The sequence below is a fragment of the Megascapheus bottae genome, chromosome X, assembly GCF_031878675.1.
Source record: "Megascapheus bottae isolate mThoBot1 chromosome X, mThoBot2.hap1, whole genome shotgun sequence".
Taxonomy (NCBI): domain Eukaryota; kingdom Metazoa; phylum Chordata; class Mammalia; order Rodentia; family Geomyidae; genus Megascapheus; species Megascapheus bottae.
The window spans coordinates 46,445,011-46,470,475 of NC_143547.1; the positions used below are offsets into that span (position 1 = coordinate 46,445,011).

The 25,465-nt window shown below is 37.9% G+C and overlaps 1 protein-coding gene across 2 annotated transcripts in view; it reads left to right on the forward strand.

Moving 5' to 3' along the window:
- Positions 1–25,465, forward strand: part of Mtmr8 (myotubularin related protein 8) — a 79,804-nt gene that overhangs the window by 35,647 nt on the left and 18,692 nt on the right. For both annotated transcript variants that reach the window (XM_090326302.1, XM_090326301.1), the window contains exons 7-12: positions 759–891; positions 2,033–2,142; positions 11,711–11,836; positions 12,708–12,757; positions 16,988–17,188; positions 20,480–20,608. In XM_090326302.1, coding sequence (XP_090182428.1) covers positions 759–891; positions 2,033–2,142; positions 11,711–11,836; positions 12,708–12,757; positions 16,988–17,188; positions 20,480–20,608 — 749 coding nt within the window. The remainder of the gene's footprint in view (positions 1–758; positions 892–2,032; positions 2,143–11,710; positions 11,837–12,707; positions 12,758–16,987; positions 17,189–20,479; positions 20,609–25,465) is intronic.

Sequence of the window (25,465 nt, forward strand, 5' to 3'; positions counted from 1 at the left end):
AGTTGTGGATCAAGTGGTAGAGCACTAGCCTTGAGCAAAAATCCTAAAGGACAAGGCCCAATCTCTGAGTTCAGTATTGGCCCCAAAACAAACTTTTAAACTTTTTAAACAAGCTTTTAAACTTTTTCATATTTCTTAGTGTTCTCATTTCTTGGTATTTTCTGAAACTGGGCACTAGTAGCTCAAACCTCTAATTCTAGCTCCTCATGAGGCTGAGATTGAGAATAACAATTTGAAGAAAGTCCAGACAGAAAAGACTGCAAAACTCTTAATCTCTAACAAGAAAATCTGAATTGGAGGTTGTAGCTCAAACAATAGTGTGCCCGCTAATAGGGAGCCAAAAGACCTGAGCAAGAACATAAGGGCTGAAGTTCAAGCCCCAGTACCAAGCATCATAGAAAAAAGAAGCTGGTTCATTGAGAAAATCACTTGTGATAGGCAGCTCAAATGATTATTCCTGTTGTTGAGATCAGATACCTTCATAGCTTCCATATCCTTCATCTCTTAGGCCAGGCATTAGTAAAACAAACAAAAAAAAATAAAAATGAGTCTCCTTTTTTCCTTGTATCAGTTTTTACCTGAGGTACCTAATGTAATAACCATTGAAATCTTTCTATTCAAGAACCTACCCTGTATGATTCAATTTCTTTTTCATTGAGCAGAAATTTAAATTCTTTAGAATGAGGCCCTGAGATTGATTAATCCCATTCTTTCATCATCTGGCCTGTTTGCTCTGATTATGTTTTCCACTATTACAGCTCAATGCCATGGCCAACAGAGCAGCTGGGAAGGGATATGAAAATGAAGATAACTATGCCAACATTCGCTTCAGGTTCTTGGGCATTGAGAACATCCATGTGATGCGGACCAGCTTGCAGAAACTCTTGGAAGGTACAGGGGCTGTAGCTTTGCATTAAGCAGAAATCATACCTGACTTGGGGTGGAACACAAAAGCCAGCAGGTGAGCAGATTCAATCAATAATCAGGGGTTTAATGGTCGTATGAACCTCACTTACATACTACAGAATTATAATAGTGCTGGTCTGGCAGGCACTTATTTCCATAACTTGGTAAAGTATGTAAGCGTCTAGATCATGTGGAAATAATTTCTCTTTATAGAATTGTAGTCAAGTATTCAGAGTGGTAGACCATTATAAATGTTAATGAATTTGGACTTGGATTCATCATCCTTAAGGTAAGAAATCACCTCATATAATTAGCTATAAGAAGTCAGTCTGATATCACTGTGCTGGGATCAGAATGGGAACAAGATGTATGAACATTGTAGGACTCTTGGATTTGTAACATTATTCTCCTTAAAAACCAAGATTCTATGATATAGTATGCCAACTCACGAAAGATAGTGAAAAATTGTCTTCTTTATTTAGTAAGCTCTTTCTGTCTTTTCATTTTTTATACTGGTATAATCTACAAGGTACTCTCCCCTATATATATATCTCTTTTCAGGTTTTGTCTCTTCCGTATGAATCCCTTTTTAGGCTATTGAGTGTACCTTTTCCATGGGTCTCTTCTCGCTTTCTTTTGGCCTTAGAATATGCTGCAAGAGAAGCAGACTTTGCTTTACTAAATTTTTTGAGACAAAATATTGCCCTCTGCTGGATAACCAAAAGTACATGGAAATTGGTATTTTTTTTTCTTCAAACCATTGAGACAAAGCAGAACTATAGGGAATAGGTGGAGCTATAGGAGTAGAGACAGATGTCAATGGCCTGCAGAATTAGAATGTGTGGGTGGGATGAGTATAGGGATCAAATATGTTTTTTTAATCAAGGGATTAATGAGTGTTTCTTTGTAGGTGTTGACTTAGTTTTCAAAACATAGACCTACACTGCAAAATCTGGTAGGCTTTTAGCTTTTGTCCTGTTTGACTCACTCTATGGTTTCTATTTAATTGTTTAGATTTCTACCTCTGCTTCCTCATTTACAAAGTAAGGGTCCCTTTTCTTCCCTTTCCTGATGAATAAACTGAGGTGCTTGTCAATTTCAATCTCTGCTTCCTTTTCTGCTTTAGTTTGTGAATTGAAAAATCCAACAATGAGTGAATTTCTTATTGGCCTGGACAGCTCAGGGTGGTTGAGACACATTAAAAGTATTATGGAAGCTGGAATTTTCATTACAAAGGTAATAATCAGGATTTTTAAGCATTTGCACTAACTTTAATTATGGGATCTCTTAAGTAGAAACGTGCCACAGTGGAAAGTATATTAAAGAGAAACAAGGTTTGGGTTTTGTTGTCCCCATTGACTTCTGCCGCTAATTTATGCTTTTAGACAGGTCTTTTCCTTCCTGGGTTTCCGTTTTTCAGTCTGTAAAATTAAGTGGCTAGATTAGAATCTGCCATAATTTCTGGGGAACACATAGAACTCTGTGAATATGATTATTACTCACCCCCCTTGGAAAATGCATATATACAAAAAATGGACCTTAATTTCAGGGGCACCACAAGCCCTGCCTGGATCTCAGTTTCAAAACCCTTAGATGGTCTGTAATAATTGTGCCAGATCAGTTACTCTGAATCTTTTGTGTTAATTCCAAAGTATCAAATTTAAGTAAAAATGTTTGTAAAATGAATATAGAACTTGTGTATCTGTGATGTTAAGAGCTCAGGAGTCCCTAGCAAGACTTTCCTGTGACTTCCTTGTATAGTTCTGCCTCTGGTTAGGTTCTAGGCAGGCTTTATCACCCTGTATTTATTTTGAACCTCTTAGTTCCTAACCTCCAAATCCTGCCTCTGTGTCCTTTATGTGAATTATTTTTGCCAATACTGGTGCTTGGACTATACCTTTTGTTCTTTACCTTGTTCTTTACCTTTTTTGCTCTACCTCTTGAGCCATACCTTCCCTTGCAGCTTTTTGGTGCTTACTTGGAGATACGAGCCTTAAGGGCTTTTCTTCCTAGACTGGCTTTGAACCCTGACTCTCAGATCTTAGCCTCTTGAATGGTTAGGATTACAGGCATGAGCTTCAAGAACCCAGCTTATTATATGATTTTTAAAGGAAATATATACATTTTTTCATTTTGAAGCTTTTTTTGTTTATTTTTATTATTTTGCCAGTCCTGGGGCTTGAACTCAGGGCCTAGGCACTGTCCCTGAGATTCTTTTGCTCAAGGCTAGCACTATACCACTTGAGCCACAGTGTTACTTATGGCCTTTTCTGTTTATGTGGTACTGAGAAATTGAACCCAGGGCTTCATACATGCTAGGCAAGGATGCTACCACTAAGCCACATTCCCAGCCTGAAGGTTTGTTTTTGTATATTCCTACATGAGGAGTTTCTCCTTTTACTTACCCTTGTTGTTTGACAGAAATAAAGGAAAGAATGACTTTTTAAATACTATGTCGCTTTCTCACTTAACAACAATAATTTCTGGCTTAAAAGATTTGAAGGGAATATTGGTAGTTTATTGTTTTAAATCTCCAGCCTTATTGCCGTATGCTTTATTCTTTTCCTAGTCTTGTTGCCTACACTTTTAATTGCAATGTGTTATGTTGTGTGATTTCATTGGTTATTCTAATTCCTTTTTCATAACTCTTGCATACTGTTCCTTTTTTCACTATAACCTATATCTTGCATACTGTTCCTTATTTTATCCTATAACCCATATATCTGTACCTCCTCTCTGAAGCTACGTTTATTAGACCAAAGACAATAGGCATGGAGAAGAGGGCAATTTCATAGTGCAAGCTCACATGAATATACCAAAAACGAAACCCTATTCCACCACCGTGGATCCAGTATTCCAAGCAGAAATACCCTCTCTCTGCCTTAAATTCTCCCTATTCTCCTCCATCTGGCAATTTCCAAGTCATATCAGTTATCCTTCAAAATGTTTCTTATATTTGTAGTTTCTTCCCAGTTTCTGCTGCTCCTCACCTAATTAAGGTCCTAATTAACATCCTTTCTCAAAGTACTCTAATAACCCTGTCTTCTTTGTCTCCCGAGTTGAGTGCTCCCTCGATCAGTGACTTGCTTGAAATGTCATTTTTCTTTTTCCTTTTTTCTTCCTTTCTTTTTTTTATGGGAGGCAGCAGTACTGGGTTTAAATTCAGAGCCTCATATGTGCTAGAATGATGCTCTGTTACTTGAGTTATGCCTCCAAGCCCTGTTTTTTGCTGATTATTTTAGAGATGGAGTCTTGTGAACTTTTCTGCCTGGGTTGCCTTTGGAGAATGATAGTTGTTCAGATCTTAGCCTCCTGAGGAGTTACGATGTCAGGCATGAGCCACTAACACTTGGCTTCATTAAAGTAATGTGCTGTTACTTTAAATTAAAACATCTTTCAGTAGTTCCCCTTTCTTTTGCCTGTAAAACTCTGTAGGTCTTTGATATTCAGTCTTTCATAAGATACTCAATGTTAACCCAACTTGGCTAGAGAGGACCTCTTGCTATTCTCTAACACAATACACTTCCTTTTTTAAAATATTTATTTTTTCTCATTATAATAGCAACACGTGCATTATCAAAGAAACATTTCAGAAAAATAAAAATTTAAACAAAGCACACATTGTACTTCATCTTCATGCCTCTTAATCAGCACTGTCCACATATGAATTTTCGGTGATAATACACATGTTCAACATTTGTACTAATATAATAGATACTATCCATGTATGACAATTTTGAGCACTGGAAATGTGCCTAGCAAGACTGAAGTTTAAGTAGCTATAGGTGGCTAATGACTTAATATTGGACAATAGAGCTCTAGAGTTTTTCAATTCATATACTTTCTTGTATAAGTACTTTGTAAAAATTGTATACTATAGCTGGACATGGTGGCTCACACCTGTAATCCTAGCTACTCAGGATGCTGAAATCTGAGGATCAAGGTTCAAATCCAGCCTGGACACTAAAGACAGAGAGACTTTTATCTCCAATTAACCATTGGAAAAGGGGAAGTGGAGTGGTGGTGGCTCATTGGGTAGTGCTATAGCCTTGAGCTGAGGAGCCCAACCCAGGCCCAGAATTCAAGCCCCATGAGCCCCACCCCCCAAAAAATGTGAACTCTACATACACTTCTGCAATTGTCTTATTTATACTTTATGTATAATTAGTAGTTTTAAGGTTACTTGAGTCAGTAGTAGTACCTTATTCTTTTCAGTGCCTTTATACTGTATTCTGTGTTGGTAGAATATCAGTTTGTCTAGTTTTAACTAATATGAATTTCTGTGTGTGTGTGTGTGTGTGTGTGTGTGTGTGTGTGTGTGTGTGTTTAGGCCAGGCACTGGTGGCTATAATACTGGCTATAATACGAGCTCCTCAAGAGGCTGAAACCTGAGGATTGAGGTTTGAAGCCAGCTTGAGCAGACAAATCCAAGAAACTCTCTCCAGTTAAAGAGCAAAAAGCAGAGGTATGGCTCAAGTGGTAGAGTACTAGTCTTGAGCAAAAAAAGCCAACTGAGATCACCCAGTCTCTGAGTTCCAGCACACACATACACACAAAATGCATGTGTATCTGTAGGGACTTTAAGTCAAGAAGTACAGATATTTCAAATTTTAATGATGTGGCTAAATTGCTTTCTGAACATCAATAGTTTCAGTGACTGCCCCCCTCCCTGCACAACCCTGCCTATTTTTCCACATTGATGACAATGGTTATCATCAATCTTTCTTTTTTTTTTTTGCCAGTCCTGGACCTTGAGCTCAGGGCCTGAGCACTGCACTTCTTTGGGCTTTCTCAAGGCTAGAACTCTACCACTTGAGCCACAGCACCACTTCCAGCTTTTTTCTATGTATGTGGCACCGAGGAATCAAACCCAGGTATTTGTGCATGCTAGGCAAGCACTCTACCACTAGGCCAAACTCCCGGCCCTATCATCAATCTTTTAAGTCTTTGTCACTGTTCTTAGTTATATATTTTATACTATGTTTTACATTTATGCTTCTTTTTCGTAATGAAAATGAACATCTTTTTCTATCCACTTTTCACTTCCCATCAACTTGGATTTCTGAAAAGTACAGTTGCTTTCAGGCTTTTGTTGAATGAAGGAACTAAAAATGTTGAAAACACCCTTCCCAGATTCTTCAACTCCTTTCTTATCTGCAACCTGACTACCCTTTGGGAACACCTTTTTTTACATCACTACTACAAAAGTTCCATATCTTCTTCCATGATCTAAGAACATCTGGATACAGTAAAGGTTCAATATTCTTGTTCTTTCCTAAACTTTATAACATTCTGCACCCTTTCTGGTTATTCTCCCTCCTCATTACTTTGGGGTTGACCTGACCACCTTCTTTTCCATAGCGATTATTCCCTTTAGTCCACAAGATTAGAAGAAGCATGTATAACTTGTTGAGCTTTCAGTGCTTAAAGCTTGGAGGTTTTATAATCTAGCTTTCACATCCAGGGAACATAATTCTATAATCTGGAAATCTCTACTTGTTCAACTCATTTTTTTCTGCCTTCTACCTTATTTACTAAGACCTGATGTAGCAACTTGTACCTTCCATCATAAGTTTTTCCCTTCCAGTCTACCTACCCTGCCAAATAGAGTCATTTACTTTTATGAAATTAACATACATTATCCAGGTGTCAATGATAGCACACATTAGTTAGGTGTTGGTGGCAGCATACATTAGTTGGGTGTTGGTGGCTTATTCCTGTGGTCCTAGCTACTCAGGAGGCTGAAATCTAAGGATCAAGGTTGAAAGCCAGTCTTTCGTGAAGGAAGGTCCATGAGACTCATCTCCATTTAACTACCAAAAACCCCAAAATGATACTGTGGCTCAAAGTGGTAGAACACTAGCCTTGAGCACAAATGCTCAGGGACAGTGCCCAAGCTCTTCTCTATCTTTCTTCCTTACCTTATTCCCTTCCAATTTAAACAAACTTCATTATTGTGTTTTTATATATGCAAACCAAACTACTTATACCTTAGTCATCTTCATTCACACTTTTTGTTTAGTCTTCCCTCTTCTCTCTGATACCCATACACCTAGCTGAGATCCATTTCTTCTACACCCTAACTAATGAGCATTTCTGTACAGAAATAAATCCCATATTCACGTTAATTGGTACTATAACAAGCTTTTGGTCTCTAATAATAGCTGAAGTTTTAGGACCACTTAGCAGTTACTTGGCATACCCCTGATTGAGTTTCAGTCCTGTGTTACCAAGTATGTATTCCTAATCTGTACTGTGCTTGCAAGCTGGTTATGCTACTGTTATCTCCCCCTTGTATGGGCACATACTCATACTTGTATCCTGTGTCATAGAAAATCAAACTGATCTCTCATCTGTCCACTTTTATCTTTACCAGATTTCTAATGGTTTCTTCTTTGCTGTTACAGCGGCTATGATGTTGCATCATCAGTGTATAGTTAGGCCCTCTACCTATATTCTAAATTTCATCTTCTTCTATGTCCATAAGGAACAAGCTCTATCAATTAGTCTAACTTTCTCCTTCATTTTTAATCTTTTTTGTGTGGCACATGGGTTCAACGCTTACTGACAGTTTACTATTTGAGTCACACTTCTAGCCCTCACCAGCCTATTTTTTTCTCTCCTTTCATTTTTGGCCTGAGATTGGGACTCAAAGTCAGAACTTAATGCTTTCTTTCATTGGCTAGCCCTCTACCAATTGAGCCAGGTCTCTAATCCCCAATCTATTTTTAATAGCATCTTCCTACAGAACTATGCTCAATTTTTTCTTCTCTGTATTAGCTTTTTTTTTTTGGTTGTGACAAGTATCTGAGATAACAGTTCTAATGGTTTTAGAATGGGTTTGTTATCCCATTGCTTTTGTGTCTGTGAGGCAGCACATGATGAAGGTTGCACATTCCTAAACAAGAAGCAGAGAGGGAATGACATGTAGAGTTCTGGTATGTCTTACAAGAGCGATCCCCAGTTGACTTCTCTCTATTAGGCCTTCTTTCTCTACAGTGTCATGAGATAGGGCCCAGGCCTTTGTGAAAATGCTTCATATCTAAACTATAGCATCCTCTTTCTAAACTAAACTAGACTGAAATATGACATCTTTCCTCTCAGAGCCTTCTCACATATATTTAACCTTCACCATTAGCATTTCACCTTTTTTCACTTTTCACCCCTGTGTGACTCTATTTTCACACCATTACAATTACTCTTGCTGGGGTCACTAAGAACCTCTTACATGTCAGATCTAAGTGTCACTTTTTAAAAATTCATTTATTTAGGACCAGGACTAGTGGTAGAGTGATTGCCTAGCATGCACAAAGCACTGGTTCCGATTCCTCGGTACCACATTCACTGACAAAGCAAGAAGTGGTGCTCTGGCTCAAGTGGCATAGCACTAGCCTTGAGCAAAAAGTGTCCAAGGACAGTGCCCAGGCCCTGAGTTCAAGTCCCAGGGCTGGCAAAGAAAAAAATTGACTTATTTAAATTATTTTAAGTAGTTATACAATGGGGTTTCAATTCAGCATGTTGCTTTATAAGTACAATGCATCTTGATCATTGTCATCCTTTCCATAATTTTCTCCTTTTCTCTCAACTCCACTCATTCAAGTTACCTGGTACCATTTTCACATATATATGTATTGCATATTGTGAGTGCATTCCTTTCTACTCTTCTTCTGTCTGCCCTCTTTACTTTGCCCTCATCTTTCCAACAGTACATGTTCCAGCTTTCTGATACTCATTTTGTTAAGCTATGAGTTAATTGTTCAAAAGAGTTAGACCATTGGAATTGTCCCCTGTATATTCCATAATTAATATGTTTATGCTTGTGCATATGACTCGAAGGATCACTTTTAACCTTTCATTGTGACCTTTCATAATATATTTCTAATGTATTTTGTACTGTAGATTCATTTCATATAGAACCTGTTAAATGATATTCTTTTGAATCCAACCATTCCATCCTGGCTCTCTCTACATTCATTCTGCTTCTATACATACTGAATCCTATATCACCACTGCAATATCACCACTCCATCAGTTTACCTTTCAAAGGCATTGTGTGTGTGTGTGTGTGTGTGTGTGTGTGTGTGTGTGTGTGTGTGTGTGTGTGTGTGTGAGAGAGAGAGAGAGGGGGGGGGAGGGAGGGACGGAGGGAGAAAAGAGAAACTGGGAGGTTGAACTCAGGTCCTTGTGCTTGCTAGGCAAATGCTCTATCACTTGAGCAATGGCTTTAACTCTTTTCATTTTCTTAGATGAGGTCATGCAATTTTGCACATGCCAACCTTGGATCATGAGCCTCTTACCTACACCTCCCATTTAGCTGGAATTATAGATGTATACCACTGCATTCGGCTTGAATGTTGAGATAAAGTCTTGCTGATTGTTTTCCAGGAAAGGCCCTAAACTGATCCTTTTACCTACATCTCTCAAATAGTTGAGATTACACGTGTGAGCCACTAACTATATCCACCCTAAGGTTCTCTGCTTTTTAGAGACTTTTACTCATTTGTCCTTTGTATTTTATCTAAATCTTGCTGCTGCTTCTTCCATGTTTACTCTTTAAAATAATGGTACTATAATTTAGCTATTAACTACATATTTCAGGGTTATCTTTAATTTTTCCCATCTATTTTATCATTATGTTCTGTTAAATGTTTATATTTACCCTCTTTTCCAGAGTCCTACTGCTCCCATATTTCAGGTATCATTAAATTCCATGAATGGAGAATCTTTTTGGTCTTCTGCCACCACAATGATCTTTTCTTTTTGGTCTTTATGTGTGTACTTTCTGGTACTGGGGCACCATCCCTTAGCTTTATTCACTCAAGGCTGGTACTCTAGCACTTGAGTCAGAGTTTTACTTCCAGCATTTTTGGTGATTAATTGGAGACAAGAATCTCACTGACTTTTCTTCCTTGGATGACTTTGAACTTTGATCCTCAGATCTCAGTCTCCTGAGTTGCTAGGATCATAAGCATGAGCCTCTGGCACCTGGCTCACAATGATCTTTTGAAAATGAACTTCTGATCCTAGCACTCCTCTGCTTTCATCATCATAGTAGTTCCCTATTGCCACAAGATAAAATGCACACTTGTTCTCTGGACCCTTGGTCTCCTGACCAGATAGCTCTGTCTTTCCTTACTCCTACTCCCAGCCCAATTTCTATCATTAGAAAGTGACTAAAGAGTTTTTTTTGCCTGTGCTGTGACTTCTTGCCTGTGTGTATGCTGTCATTTTCCCCTGATGAAATGTACTTTCCTCCCTATTTATCTAGCAAGTGCTTATGCATCTGACAAGACTCACTTGACTATTTTCTCCTCTTGATTATGTTATGCCATTGTCTTATTTGCTATCAATTCTCAGTTTGTTTTAAATGTTTGTTTCCTTTGTATTCCTGATACATACATACTATAGTGCATCCCTACAGTCACTCAGCAATTATTGGCTAAAGAGGCAGATAAATAAGTAAATTGATTCATTAAATATTTGGCTTTCTTTACCTGAGGAATTCCTACACTGTCATCAAGGTTCACACTCCCCAAATTATTCCCTCTATCCTACAATTCTTTTGTCTAAGACTACCTGGCACAGAAGGGTACACAATTAATTGTTAATGAATAACTAAGTCTGCTGATGTTGGCTTATGCCTGTAACCCTAGCTACTCAGGAGACTGAGATCTGAGGATTACATTTCAAAGCCAGCCCAGACAGGAAAGTACATGAGACTCTTATCTCTAACAAAATATGAGAAAGTTAGAAGTGGAGTTGCAGTTTAAGTGATAGAGTCACAGCCTTGAGTAGGAAAAACCAAGTCAAGGTTGGAATTCCTGAATTCAAGCCCTAGTACTGGTAATTGAGTGTGTACATACACATGCGTGTACACATACATAAAGAATGAATGCGTATATGAGCAACACTAATTGCCCAAATTAACCAAGCTGAATAATTGTTGTGATCTATCAGTCTGATAGCACAGAAACCAACCTAAGATAAGCAATCTCACCCATTTTCAGGTGGAAGGGTTTATACTTATCACATTAGATGGTGCTGGGCACAGGTGGCTCATGCCTGTATTCCTAGCTACTCCGGAGGCTGAGATCTGAGGATCACAATTCAAAGCCAGCCCAGGCACCAAAGTCTGTGAGACTCTTATTTCTAATTGACCACCAGAAAACTGGAAATGGTGCTGGGGGCTGGTCATTCATGCCTGCAATTCTAGCTACTAAGGAGGCCAAGATCTAAGGATCACAGTTCAAAGCCAATTGGGGCAGAAAAGTCCATGAGATTCTTATCTTCATTTAACCACCAGCAAATTAAATGTGGTACTGTGATTCAGAATGGTAGAATGCTTGCCTTGAGGAAAAAAGCTCAGGATTAGTTCCCAGGACTTAAGTTCAGGCCCCATGACTGACAAAAAAATTAGATTAGATGGCTAGTGGAAATCATATTCAGGTTTGGATTAAGATGAAAAATACTCCTGTGTTTTTGAGGTTGTATTTCTTCTCTTTCCTCTTACCTAATTTTTCCTCTGAGCTGTCTCTTTAGAAGTTCTGTGAATTTAGACCTCTTCCTTATTCTTATTTTTGTCCTACGTGGGTCAATTTTATTTTCCTATGAGTAAGCCATCTTCTTGTACCCCATTATTATTTTTCATACCCGTAGAGCTTTCTGATGAAATGAGAAGTGATTAATGTGGCACAATTAGACCAAGTTCTTGGTGTTATAGGGAACAGTATGTGGAAATACTTTTGGTTAACCCTGCATATATACAAAGGTTGCTTATGATACTTTTTGCCTCTTGTCGTAACAGGCAGTAGAGGAAGAAAAGACCAGTGTCTTAGTCCATTGTTCTGATGGTTGGGATCGGACATCACAAGTCTGCTCAGTGGCATGCATCATCCTAGACCCATTTTATAGGACCATCAAAGGACTCATGGTGAGCAAATCATTCTGATTTGTTGTATGTGTAACAGATGGTAAATAAATCTAAAAGAACTCTCAACCAATTTATTAATTTACAAGAATGAGCTCTAAGTCTATAAAATAGCACTGTTTTCCAATTTAGCTAATATTAAAAAGCCATGTATATTCTGTATACTTGGACTTTTAGCATACTTTATTGCATATCAGAAAGTAAATTGCATGTAATACGCTATTGTAAGATCATACTTTTAGCATACTTTATTGCATATCAGAAAGTAAATTGCATGTAATACGCTATTGTAAGATCTAGAAAAGGCTAAAAATTGAATGGGGGACAGTTAGCTAGGTTGTTTGATGGTCTTATAATGTTCACCATGTTGTCTGTGTGAATTTCAGATTGAATTCAGCACCAGAAAGGAATCTTCATTCAAGGCTTTTTAGTCTTCCTAAGAAATAGGTCTCATGATAGTACTTTAACTTCATTTCTTTGGAATTATCTTTTTAATGGTTGAAAATGATTTACTTATTGATACTACCTCAAATTCTATTTTTGGATTCCTATTTTCCAGAGGTTGAATTTAATATCGTGCTTATCAGAATTACTTTTAGTTATGGTTCCATAGCTTTGCATGCATCATGTAACCAAAAGAAATGTGACACTGGATGTAAATCCAAAATAACTTCTCCTAGGAGTATATGAAGTTTGGAGACAGTCTGTGCAGGCCTATTACTGAAATCTGAGTTACTTACTTAGTCATCACTGGGGAAATTTATATTATTATTGTCTTTTCAGCCAAGTATATTTATTTTCATGTGTGTTTAATTAACTCCTTTAATAATTTTCCTAACGCAGTCTCTTCTATTTTTTTAAAATAAAAATGAAGATCCTAATAGAAAAGGAATGGATATCTATGGGCCACAAGTTCTCTGAAAGGTAAAACTATCTTCATTTTAAAGGAGAGGGTCCATGATATTTCACAGGTAAGGTTTATCAAAGCCCAAGTATTTGTGGAGGAAGATCAGGAAGTTGAACAAGTCCTTTATTTTTTTTTATCAAGAAATAAGTATTCCAGGACACTAAGGCTACAAAAGGGACTAGAAAGTCGTCTGTTTTGAAGGAATGCAGGTAATTACATCAAACTGTTAAGTACTTGGGGAAAGAAAAGTCATTACAAGCCCAAAGAGGAAAGTCCTTTTATCTGCATGAAGTCAGGATAGGCTTACAAGAGTAGGCATCATTTGAGGGTAAATTATTGTAGATGACTGGAAGTTTGGTAAAACAGTGTATGGAAAAGGACATTTAAGCAGAGGATTAGTGTCTTAGATAATATACCACTTAACTTTTTTGTTAGATGCATGCTAGGCACTGGTGCTTCATACCTGTAATCCTAGCTTCCTAGGAGGCTGATCTGAGGCTCCTAGTTCAAAGCTAGCCCATTCAAGAAAGTCTGTGAGACACTTATCTCCAATTAACCATCACAAAGTTAGAAATAGAGGTATGACTCCAGTGGTAGAGTACCAGCCTTGATGTAAAAAGCCAAGCAAGAGTTCAAGGCCCTGAATTCCAATCCCAGTACTGTCACACACAAAATAAAGGTAAATAAAAAGTCTGGTGTATATTCATGTTCTCTAGGAAGGGGTTGAGGTAAAAACTACCATTACCTATTATATAATCTAAACTAAGCCACCTCATGAAGGTTTACTATGATACCAGATCAATAAATACTTACCAAATAACTAGTGATGCACTGTATACCAAATCAGACAATGCCAGTCCCAAGAATAAATAAAATAATGAGTTCAAGGAACTCATTCAAGGAAATTATAGTTCTCCCCATTGAGATACATCAGTTTATCTTCATTCAGTTACCACTTGTTTGCTATTTGATTCTACTTTGTTTCATCCACAACATTGGGCCCATCCAATTGTCAGAAACTAGGGGAACAGGATTGCATCAAGGATCTAATCCATTCTTGTAAAGAAAAAGTATTAGTGGTGAGAGTACATAAGTATTAAGAGAGTGGAAATTATAAACAAATGAAGTTGATCCATTTTTGAACAGGTCAAATTTAACTGAGTTTTAAAATTTGAATTAGAATTACTAATTAGCTTGCATGCAGAGGCTCATGCCTGTAATCCTGTAATCCTGGCTACTCAGGAGGCTGAGATCTGAGGATCAAGGATCAAAGCCAGCCCCAGCACAAAAGGATCTGAGACTTTAATCTCCAATTAACCTCTAGAAAAGGAAAGTGGGGCTTGGCTCAAGGGTAGGGTGGTAGCCTTGAGCTGAAGAGTTCAGGAACAATGCCCAGGACCCATAAAAAAGAATTATTATTTAGCAAAGAAGAAACCAGCCAGGCACAAGTGGCTCATACCTTTAAGCCTGTAATTCTAACTACTCAGGAGGCTGAGATTTGGGGATCAAGGTTCAAAGCCAGCTCAGGCACAAAAGTCCATGAGGCTCTATTTTTTTTGCCAGTCCCGTGGCTTGGACTCAGCACCCGAGCACTGGCCTTGGGCTTTCTCAAGGCAAGAGCTCTACCATTTGAACCCCAGCACCACTTCCAGCAAAAATTTTTCTATGTATGTGGTACCGAAATTAACCACCCCAAAACTGGAATTGACACTGTGGTGTGGTTCAAAGTGGTAGAGAGTTAGACTTGAGCTGAAGTGCTTTGAGTTCAAGCCACACAACTGAAAAAAAAGTAAAAAGAAAAGAGGAAAGCATTCTAGTATGTAAAACTGCAAAAATATGAAACAGGATGATGTAGATCATTGTGCCTGGCTTATACTGTATATAGGGAGAAAGAGGAAATGAGTCCAGGAAAATGAATCCATTAAGGAGATAAATAAAAGATCTCAGTTTTTCTCTTTCTTCTAAGAAAGTAGAATATGAGTCTTTAAATATCTTTTCCAACCATAAATGATGTAGATAAGAGATTGTTACTAGATAGAATTGCGAATTTTAAGAAAGGTATTTGAAGAAAGAAGAAATTTAAGCATGTTCTTTTGCTGAGAAGGAAGTGAATTTTGGAGAAGATAAACTTGAAGGTTTGAAACACACATTGTTTTTGTTGGAGGAACTCTCCTGAGGAGATAAGAAAACATGAAAGCTCCAGATTAGCTGGAACTATTCAAAATGAACTCATCTTGAGACTGGATGGAAAACAGGTAAAAAATGAACTGTGTAAGTGCAGAAGGTATAATATGGATATTATATACTTGACACTCTCCATTTTTTATAATAAACTATAGAAGCTTCTGTACAGGAAGATATGAAATAGAAACAAGGTTCAAGAAGTTAGCTTAAAATCTGTACTTTTCTCTTAAACCATCTTTTACAAACCAGAATGTGGGAGCAGAGAATATAGTATTTTCAGCTTATCTGTGGTTTTAGAGGAAAAAAGAAAGGCCAGAAAACTAAGTAAATGGAGAGAGAATAATTGACAGAATAGATGATAAAGTCAAGAATGGATAAACAGTGGAAATCTCAGGAACCTAGCTGGCAAAGAGGTTCTGTGATAATTGGGAGAGGAGGTTATAAACCTTTGGAAATATAATAACGTGCTCTTCAGAATGAGATACTAGCATTTGAATTTCAAAGGAAAAGACCTTCCAAATAGGCTCAAGAACCATCCTATGGCAATGGATTTAGAGAATGAAGAGCAATAGAATTAAGGTTAGAAAAATATTTGGATCTGAGTTATCTAAAGAAGCTTTCAGTTTAGTCAGTGTAGGTCATCAGCCAGCAACAAAGATAAATGCTTAAGACAAGGGTCAAAGTCTTCAGAGAATGTGGAGTAGTGACCCAGAGGTTTTAGAAGACACCTTTGAGAAAAGGGGGAAGTGTATGAGCTGTACAACATGACCTGTGTGGAACTTTTGGAAAACAGGAAGTATAGGAGTTTGAAAGCAGAAATATTAGCAAAGAAATCAGCAGAACCCACCTGAGTTCTGTTTGAGGTCATAATATGTAGAAAGTGGAATGATAAGCATTCTCTGATTTGAGCTCCAATATGAGATCATATCCTTTGTGATTCGGGCAACAATATTATTAGGTGGAGAACCTTCAACATAGAGGATAGGAATGCTGTATTTCCTATGGATGGTAGGGTTGATAAAGAACACATTGTTGAGGATGTTTTGTTCACCTATTTAATACTTTTTTCTAACCTATTTTGTATCAAGTACTTTGCAATAAGCATTTTGGATGGGGTCACATTAAGCTAAAGGAGAATATCTGCATTTAAATTAGTGTAAGTTAAATGTGCCTAAAAAATCAGTTCCTTAGTCAGTAGGCCACATCTTAACCATTAGTGACTACCATATTTGCAGCACAACTATAGAATGTTTCCATAATTGTAGAAAGTTGTGCTGGAAAGAGAGTATAAAAGAAAATATCTGGGTGCAGGTGGCTCATACCTGTAATCCTAGCTGCTCATGAGACTGGCATCAGAGGATCGTGATTTGAAGCCAGCCCAGGCAGGAAAGTCCGTGAGACTCTTTATCTCCAATTAAGTACCCAAAAAGCTGGAAGTGGCTCTCAAGTGGTAGGGGGTCAGCTTTGAGAGGAAAAAGCTCAAGGACAGTGTCTAGACCCTAAGTTCAATCCCCAGGACAAAAAGAAAGAAAATAGACAATGTTCAAAGGGTTTATAGTCTAGATGATAGTGAAGGATGCCATTGGCTAAGAATCCCCCTGAAATCAAGTAGCTTTGAGCTTTAGGCTGACATTTTTCCATGGGATATTTCTTTGCCAAAGCCAACAGAGACAAAAGGTGACCTTTCATAGCATATTCCAAACAGTGTAGTAGTAGTAGTAGTAGTAGTAATAGTAGTAGTAGTAGTAGTAGTAGTAGTAGTAGTAGTAATTTCTTATTTTGCTTGTATTATAGTTTGAACTCAGGGCTACACATTCACTTAGTTTGATTACTTAGCTTGCTTGCTCTACTGTTATTCCACTGAGCCATGCCTCCAGATCAGTGTTTTGGTAGTTATTGTAGAGATGCTATCTCATACGTTTTTCTGCTCGGGCTTTCATTAAACCATGATCCTCTAAATCTCAGCCTTCTGCATAGCTAGGATTACAAGCATGAGACACTAGCACCCAGCTCAAATAGTGTAATCCTTGATGCTAACCAGTATCTTTACCTGTTTCTCTTAGATGTGGCCACATGGAAGGGGATGCTAGAGAAGTTTCTCCTGTCTTCACTCAGTTCCTAGACTGTGTTTGGCAGTTAATGGAACAGTTTCCTTGTGCCTTTGAATTTAACGAAAATTTCCTGCTGGAGATCCATGACCATATTTTTTCTTGCCAGTTTGGAAACTTCCTTGGGAACTGTCCAAAGGAACGAGAAGAGTTAAGGTAATTTCAGTTCGTGTGAAAACACTAAATAGGGAAGAAGGGAGTCTGTGAAAAAGAGTGCAGCCAGCCCCTAAATTTAGAATACCAGTCAGAAGAGGAGGTAACAATAATGAAAAGAACTTTTAAAGTATGAAGCACTCCATGGCTGAGGAACGAATGAAATGGTGGGTGTGCAAGGACTTTTTAAAGTATCATTGTCTACAGTTCTTTTTGCTTTTATCAGAAATAACTGGCAACCTTTAGTCTTACCCTAGCCTAACAGGCATAGTTTGGTTAGTCTGCATAGGTTTATTTTTTTTGGTTTTAGTGGGCGTTTTTTTTTTTGTCTTTTAGAGACAGATTTCACTGTCTAAGGGTGGCCTAGAATTTGCTATATATTCATTCTCTTCTGCCTCAGCCTCTCATGTGCTGAGATTTCAGATGTATACTACCACATCTAGTTTGGAATTCTATTCTAAACTGAATTCAGTTACCAGAATATAAAATATTAGGGATTTTACATAAAAATCCAACTAATTTAGGCATTTTTTCCTTAAGTAGATAAGCCAGTATACCAAGAAATTCTGAAAAATGAAGAACTCAGCGAAATTTTGATTCAGTACTGGGGCTTGAACTCAGGTCCTCACTTTTCCTTAGCTTTTTCTACAAAAGGCTGGCACTTTAAAACTTAAGCCATACCTTGCTAATTCCAGATTTTTGCTAGATAATTGGAAGTAACATGTCCTGGGTTTGTCTGAGTTGGCTTTGAACCACAATCCTTAGATCTCAGCCTCCTAAGAAGCTGAGATTACAAGCATGAGCCATGAGGCCCAAGTTAACACTTATTGGTCATAGTTCTTGCTACTTTCTATGGCTTTTTTTTGCCAGTCCTGGCCTTAAGCTCAGGGCCTGAGCATTGTCCTTGGATGTTCTCAAGGCTAGAACTCTACCACTTGAGCCTCAGCACCACTTCCAGCTTTTTTTTTCTATGTATGTGGTACTGAGGAATCAAACCCAGATCTTTGTGCATGCTAGGCAAGCACTCTACCACTAGGTCAAACTCCCAGCCCCCGCCATGGCTTTTTTGTTGGCCCACTTCTAATGTTACCTGTGCAGTTCCTGTAGGCAGTTCAGTTGTATTTTTACCACTAATTTAAATGAACATCTCTAAAATAAACCATACTTTTTGAATTTGACAAGATAGAACACACATAAACAGTAATCTTATTTTTTCCATATATTTTTTACATGAGAAAGGGTAATCATTTTTTATACCAGAAAAATCGAAAAAACTAGCTGAAAATGCAAAACAGCACAGTTTTATAGCTGTTGTTAGCTGTTAGCTATGTTCTTAGGCCATATCATGACATCACCTCTCTGAGAATCCATTTTTTTGGTAACACAGACAATAGTGGTCTTTCTGCTTTACCATTTTTACTTGGTTGCTGTCATACACGATTCTCTTCTTCTAGTTATTCCCTTCCTATGTGCTTTTACATACATCCAGTCTGAGTAAACATTAAAAATGCAAGATTTTTCCTATAAAATTTTACCCTCTTAGAGATTATTGTCTCTGGATCCATTTCTCACATAAATCTGAATATTACTGTTGTACAAAACATTTTAGAAACATTTAAAATGGTAGTTACTTAAGATAGCACAAATGTGATTTCCTGGGCCGGGAGTGTGGCCTGGTGGTAGAGTGCTTGCCTAGCATGCATAAAGCCTGGGTTCGATTGCTTGGTACCACATATACAGAAAAGGCCAAAAGTGGCACTTTAGCTCAAGTGGTAGATCTCTAGCCTTGAGAAAGCCCAAGGACAGTTCCTAGGCCCTGAGTTCAAGCCCCAGGACGGGCAAAAAAAGTCATTTCTTCATGAAGGGAAAAGCAGGGGCTTTGGAATCAGGCAGATCCAGACTCAGACTTAGATTGTCTTCTATTAGCTGTGTGATGCTTAGCGTGTCAATGGTTTTCATTTTCTTACTTGTATTTTGAAACTAAAACACCATGAAATTTTATCATGCACATTTAAGGAAGTATTTTGCGCAGTGACTGGAACAGTGTTTAACCCATAATAAATAATAAATATTAGTCACTAAATTCTATGAGTGTTTTATTCTATTTTTAAGCAAAGTGGGTGAGAAAGTTGGATATTCAGGACATGTTGCTTTTCAGTAAAAGCTACAGGACCAGAATTTTAGAACCATACTTCTGCTTTTCATTCTCTTCTAGAGTTCTTTGACACATGCCTGCAAAAGACCTTCCCACCTAGTTTCCTAAAATTCTCATTGGGAACCAATATATCCACACGTTTTCATCCACATTAACCACATTCTGCTTGAGCTTATTGCAGTAGTAAATACTATAACCTTTGGTTCCCCACTTAAGATAATTGATGATCATTTACTAGTATAAATTGCCATTGTCTTCAGAAGAGAGGTGAATAAATAAAAAGAAATATAGAATTGCCAGAAATGTACACTGTAGGGGCCGGGAGTTTGGCCTAGTGGTAGAGTGCTTGCATAGCATGCACGAAAACCTGGTTGGATTCCTCGGTAATACATACATAGAAAAAAGCCGGAAGTGGTGCTGATGCTCGAGTGGCAGAGCTCTAGCCTTGAGAAGGCCCAAGGACAGTGCTCAGACCCTGAGCCCAAGCCCAGGACTGGCAAAAAGAAAAAAAAGAAAAGAAATTTACACTGTAGGATCCTTATATCTTAACTTACCAGAGATTTCTGGGTTTGTTTTGTTTTGTTTAGCAATACTAGGGATTGAACCAGGCTCTGCTCTCTACCATTTAAGCCACATGCCAAGTCCTTTTGCTTTTTAGTTTATTTCTCAGAAAGGGTCTTGTATTTTTGCCTGGACTGGACTTAAACTGCAGTTCTCCTTCCTCAACCTTCTGAGTAGCTGAGATTACAGGGGTAAAACACCACATCCTCTAAATACATTTCCAGAACTTTTAAAAACTGGAAATATAATCATTTTATAGAATTCTAGATTTGGAAGCGAACTTAACAAGTCATATATATTGTACTAGAAATTGCTAAGGACTTTTCTAATGTCCCATAGCTACTCACTAGCAGAGACTGAAATTAGAACCTCTTTATGGAGAACTCTTTCCAAACTTTTTCATTTTAAATATGGATGAAACATTCATCAGTCATTTCTTTCTATTTTCCCTCTATCATTTTATCATTCTTTTGAGTTGGGCTATTTACTAGTTAAACTCAACTGATGATCAAGTTCAGCATTACTACTGACATTACTTTCTGCTTATACATTTTTGGCATTTTTTTCTTTTTTAACAGAGTTCTTGATAAAACACATTCCGTGTGGCCTTTCTTGATTCAGAAGAAAGCAGACTTCAGGAATCCTCTATATAAAGGCAAAGCTATATATAGAGTCCTCAATCCTAGTGTGCTACCCTACAACATTCAGTAAGTTATTTTGTTTCTGGCTTTTGTCAGTACTAAGGTTTGAAGTCAGGGCCTTATACTCACTGCGGAATGGGAAAATAACAGGGAGATAAATCTAACTGTTCTAATGCTCTTACTAAAATTTAGTAGCCTATTTTTTTCATTTGGTGATTATCATCATTGTTATAAAATTTTTATTGAATTCTTCAGTTTTGAAAATATGAGTCTTAAGAGTTTTGCTTTAAGAAGTAAAAAACGGCACGCATCAGTGATTTACACCTGTGATCCTAGCTATTCAAGAGGCTGAGATCTAAGGGTTACAGTTCTAGGTCAGCTAAAGTAGAAAAGTCCATGAGACTCTTATCTCCAATTAACTACCAAAAAGCTGGAAGTGGCACTGTAGCACGAAGTGATAGAACACTAGCCTCAATCACAAAAGCTCAGAAATAGTGCCCAGTACCTGAGTTCAAGCCGTAGCACTGGCTCACAAAAAAGCAATAACTAGCTGGGTGCTGGCGGCTTACACCTGTAATCCTAGCTACTCAGGAGGCTGATATCTAAGGATTGTGGTTCATACCCAAAAAAATTAATGAGGCCCTTATCTCCAGTTAACCACCAGAAAACAGGAAGTGACGCGGTAGCTCAAGCTAGCCTTGAGCTGAAGAGCTCTGGAACAGCACCCAAACCCAGAGTTCAAGCCCCATGACATAGAAAAAAATCAGTAACAGGAGGTGGCAGTAACAGTAGTTAGCTCTGTGACTCAGGGGTAGGGTGGTAGCCTTGAACCGAGAGCTTTAAAACTCAGGGACAATACCCAGGCCCAGAGTTCAAGTACCACGACAAACAAAAAAAAAATCAGTAACATATATATCCTATAATTTCCTTCTTTTCCCCACTAAGTAAAAGTAAAACACCCAGGCATTACAAAGTAAACATTAAACTACTATAAAAGACAGAGCAAAAATAAAAATTCAATAAAGTGCACAGGAAATGAAAGTACAATATAATTGTGAATGCCATGGTTTTCTTATTACCTGATAGCCTAGACTTAAAGCTAAAGAAGCTAGCAATCTAGGGGTTCCAAGGCCACCAAGGCAAAACCCACAAAGAACACTGCTCTGTCTAACCAAAGAACTAAAAATGGGGCAGACTAGTAAGATAAGAAAATTTTAGACAATAACTCTCTTCCTGTCAAAAATAACCATAGATTGCCAGGTGCCCGTTACTCACTTCTATAATCCTAGCTACAGAAGTGTGAGGATGGTAATCTGGAGCCTGCCTAGGCACAAAAACCCTCTGGTCCTTGAGACTCATCTTCAGTTTGCTGCCAAAAAGCCGGAAGTGGAGCTGTAACTCCAAGTAGTAGCATGCCAGTCTTGAGCAAAAAAGCTAAGGGATAATGCCCTAGCCCTGAGTTGAAGCCCCAATACTGGCACAAAAAGTGAATAGGTAATGAAGAGAGACCTTATGTATGCTAAAAAAAGGTCAATTTGAGAATATGTATAATATGTAAATATTCATGAAGCAACAGATGTAAGATATGTGAAGCAAACAAAACTGAAAAAAAGTTCTATGAAACTTCTAATTAGAAGTGGAGATATCAACAGTCCTTTTTCAACAATTACACAGAGAAGCAGCAAGAACACAGAAGTCAAAAGCACAATCATTAAGCAGGATCTGTCCCACATGTATATAACACTTCACCTGACAGAAAATTATTTTTCAAGCACCATGAACATAAACTAAGATCATGTCCTAAATGCTCACCAATCTTTTTAAAAATTAAAACATTATTCTAATGTTTTCTCTGACCCAAATAGAATCAAACTGGAATATTAATAATGGAAGGACAACAGGAAATCTAGAAATACTTTGGAACTAAGCTAGCTCTAAATATCTTGTATGTCCTATCATAGATTCAAGGAAAATTAAATTGAAATATGAAAATGTAACATACCAAAATTTGTGAGACATAGAGCAGTGTTGAGGTGATTGATGAAACACAATCTCAAGTCTCAACTATTCTAAACTGCCTATAACATATAAAGTCCATAACTCAAAGGAAAGATGGACAAAAGAGCCTAGAATGAAGCAAAGAATATCTGTACACATCCTACAGACATGAACACAATAAAAGGAAACCACAGACAGTCTCCAACTGAATACAATTCAACTTAACAAATTTTTATCTTGGTATATAATTGATAAGCATTCAGTAGAATACTTTAAATTTTGATCTTTTCCTAAGATAGCAATATTCTCTTGGGATGTTAGGTAATAGCAGTATCCTACAGCTCCAGTCAGCCCACGTGATCACAAAGCTAAAGAAATGGTGCTTTGCAGTATAAAATGTTAAACTATGATGTTTGGGAGTTTATATATTAAATGATTTTTAACTTAGTATATTTCAATCATACTGTCTTAGGATATTTCCAACTATACTCTTTTAAGGATATTTCCAACTATACTCTTTTAAGACAAGCATGATGATGCACGCCTATGCCCCCAGCACTGGTGGGGTCAAAGTAGGAGCACTGTAAATTTGTGGCAGTTTTAAACTACATAGTGAGTTCCAGGCTAAGACTAAGTTACATGCTGAGAATCTGTCTCAAAAAGTAAAAACAACCAGAATAGGCTAGAGAACCCAGAACTTAAATAAGTATGTCTCAATTAACTTTAAAATCCATCCAATAAAGGAAGGACAGATTTTTCAATAGATAATTCTAGGGAAGGCAATTCATTAGCCTTCCCTCCAAAATTTGATTGTGTGTGTGTGTGTGTGTGTGTGTGTGTGTGTGTGTGTGTGTACGTACACACGTACATGAGCATGCACCAATCCTGGGGATTAAACTCAAGAGTTGGGCACTGTCCCTGAGCTTTTTCACTCAAGGCTGGCACTCTACCATTTAAGCCACAGCTCCGCTTCCAGCTTTTTGGGTGCGTAATGGGAGATGAGGTCTAACAGACTTTCCTGAGTAAACTGGCTTTGAACCATAATCCTCAGATATCAGCCTCCTTAGTAGCTAGAATTACAGGCATAAGCTGCTGGTGCCTGCCTCCAAAATTAGTTTGACTCAATTGTTAACCTTGTTTTATGTAATGTTCTTGTTTAATGATTGGTATTTCTGTTTAATATTACTATTCATTTTTCCTAAATATTTTGGAGTTTTTATGGGAATGAATCATTCATGAATTGATGTGTGACATGGGTAGTCATGCGCTTTTTTTTTTTTTGGCTGATCCTGGAGCTTGACCTTGGGGCCTGTATGCTTTCCTTGAGCCTTTTTGTGCCCAAACCCTGAGTTCAAGCCCCCGGACTGACAACAAAAAATAGGAGAAAATACTGTAAATCATTATCCAACATCAAACAATTAGGTAGAATATATAAATAACTCTTAATGTTTATTAGCAATAGCAAGTACAGTTAAAAATTGGGCAAATGGCGCCGGGAGTTTGGCCTAGTGGTAGAGTGCTTGCCTTGCATGCATGAAGACCCGGGTTCGATTCCTCGGTACCACATACATAGAAAAAAAAAGCTGGAAGTGGTGCTGAGGCTCAAGTGGTAGAGCTCTAGCCTTGAGAAAGTCCAAGGACAGTGCTTAGGCCCTGAGCTGAAGCCCAGGACTGGCAAAAAAAAACTTGGGCAAATATCTTGAACTAATATTGCAATGAAGAAGATATACAGGTGAAAATATAAATATATGAAATTATGTTTAGCGTGATTAAACTTTAGGGAAATTAAAAGATCAAACATGCCTATGAAAATGGCTAAAATTTAGAAAACAAGTGAAAATACCAAGTGGTGGTAAGGATACTGTAAAACTGAATTTTTCATGCATTGCTGGTAGGGATTTTAATGCCTTTGCAAACTTTTGTGTCTGATAAAGGACTGTAAGGAAGCAGGATTGATAAGAGAAAGTAAGTCGTGGGAAACAGGGGCGAAGAATTCCAAGATAAACATTGTTCTTTCAGGCTTGGTTGAAAGCACACAGGCCCTGCTTTCTTTGAACTTTATATTCCTGTGGTGTGCTCTCTCCCTCTGACCTTGCTCATTTGCTCACTTGGTTACTATACTCTCGGAACTAAGTAAAAATATCTTAGAGAAAGCCACTTTCCTGGGAAATAAACAATTTGGTAAAATAATTTTTGAATTGCAGAAATTCTTACAAATGCAGTAAATCTAAAGGATACCCGTCATTAAATGGGTGCTCACGGAGAACATACATCTGTGCTATAATCAACCAGATTTAAAGCTGAGTACCAGTGGCTCATGCCAGTAATCCTAACTACTTTGGAGACTGAGATCTGAGGATGGCAGTTTAAAGCAAGCCTGAACAGGAAATTCTGAGAGATTATTTCCAATTAACCAGCCAAATTCTGGAATTTGATCTATGGCTTAAGCAGTAGAATGCCAGCCTTGAGAGAAAAAGCTAAGGGAGAGTGTCCAGGCTCTAAGTTCAAGCCCCAAGGCTGGCAGAAAAAAATAACCCGAGTTAACTAAACTAGACAGATTTGATTTCTCTAAATCCAATTGATAATGTCAAATGAGTATAATATTAGCAAGGACAACCATAGTGCCTGATGGACAGAACAAACGAAAGCACTTATCTCAAGGAGTGTTGACTAAAACCTACCTTATTTCTTTTCCATAAATGTCTCTGGAGCCACCCATGTTCCTCTTTTTTTTCCATTCCTGGGGCTTGAACTCTGGGCCTGGGCAGTATACTTTGGCTTCTTCAAGGCTAGCACTCTACCAGTTGGCCATAGCGTCACTCCCAGCCTTTTCTGCTTATGTGGTACTGAGAAATATGAAGCTAGGGCTTCCTGCATGCTAGGCAAGCATTCTACCACTAGGCCATGCTCCAGGCCCATCCATGT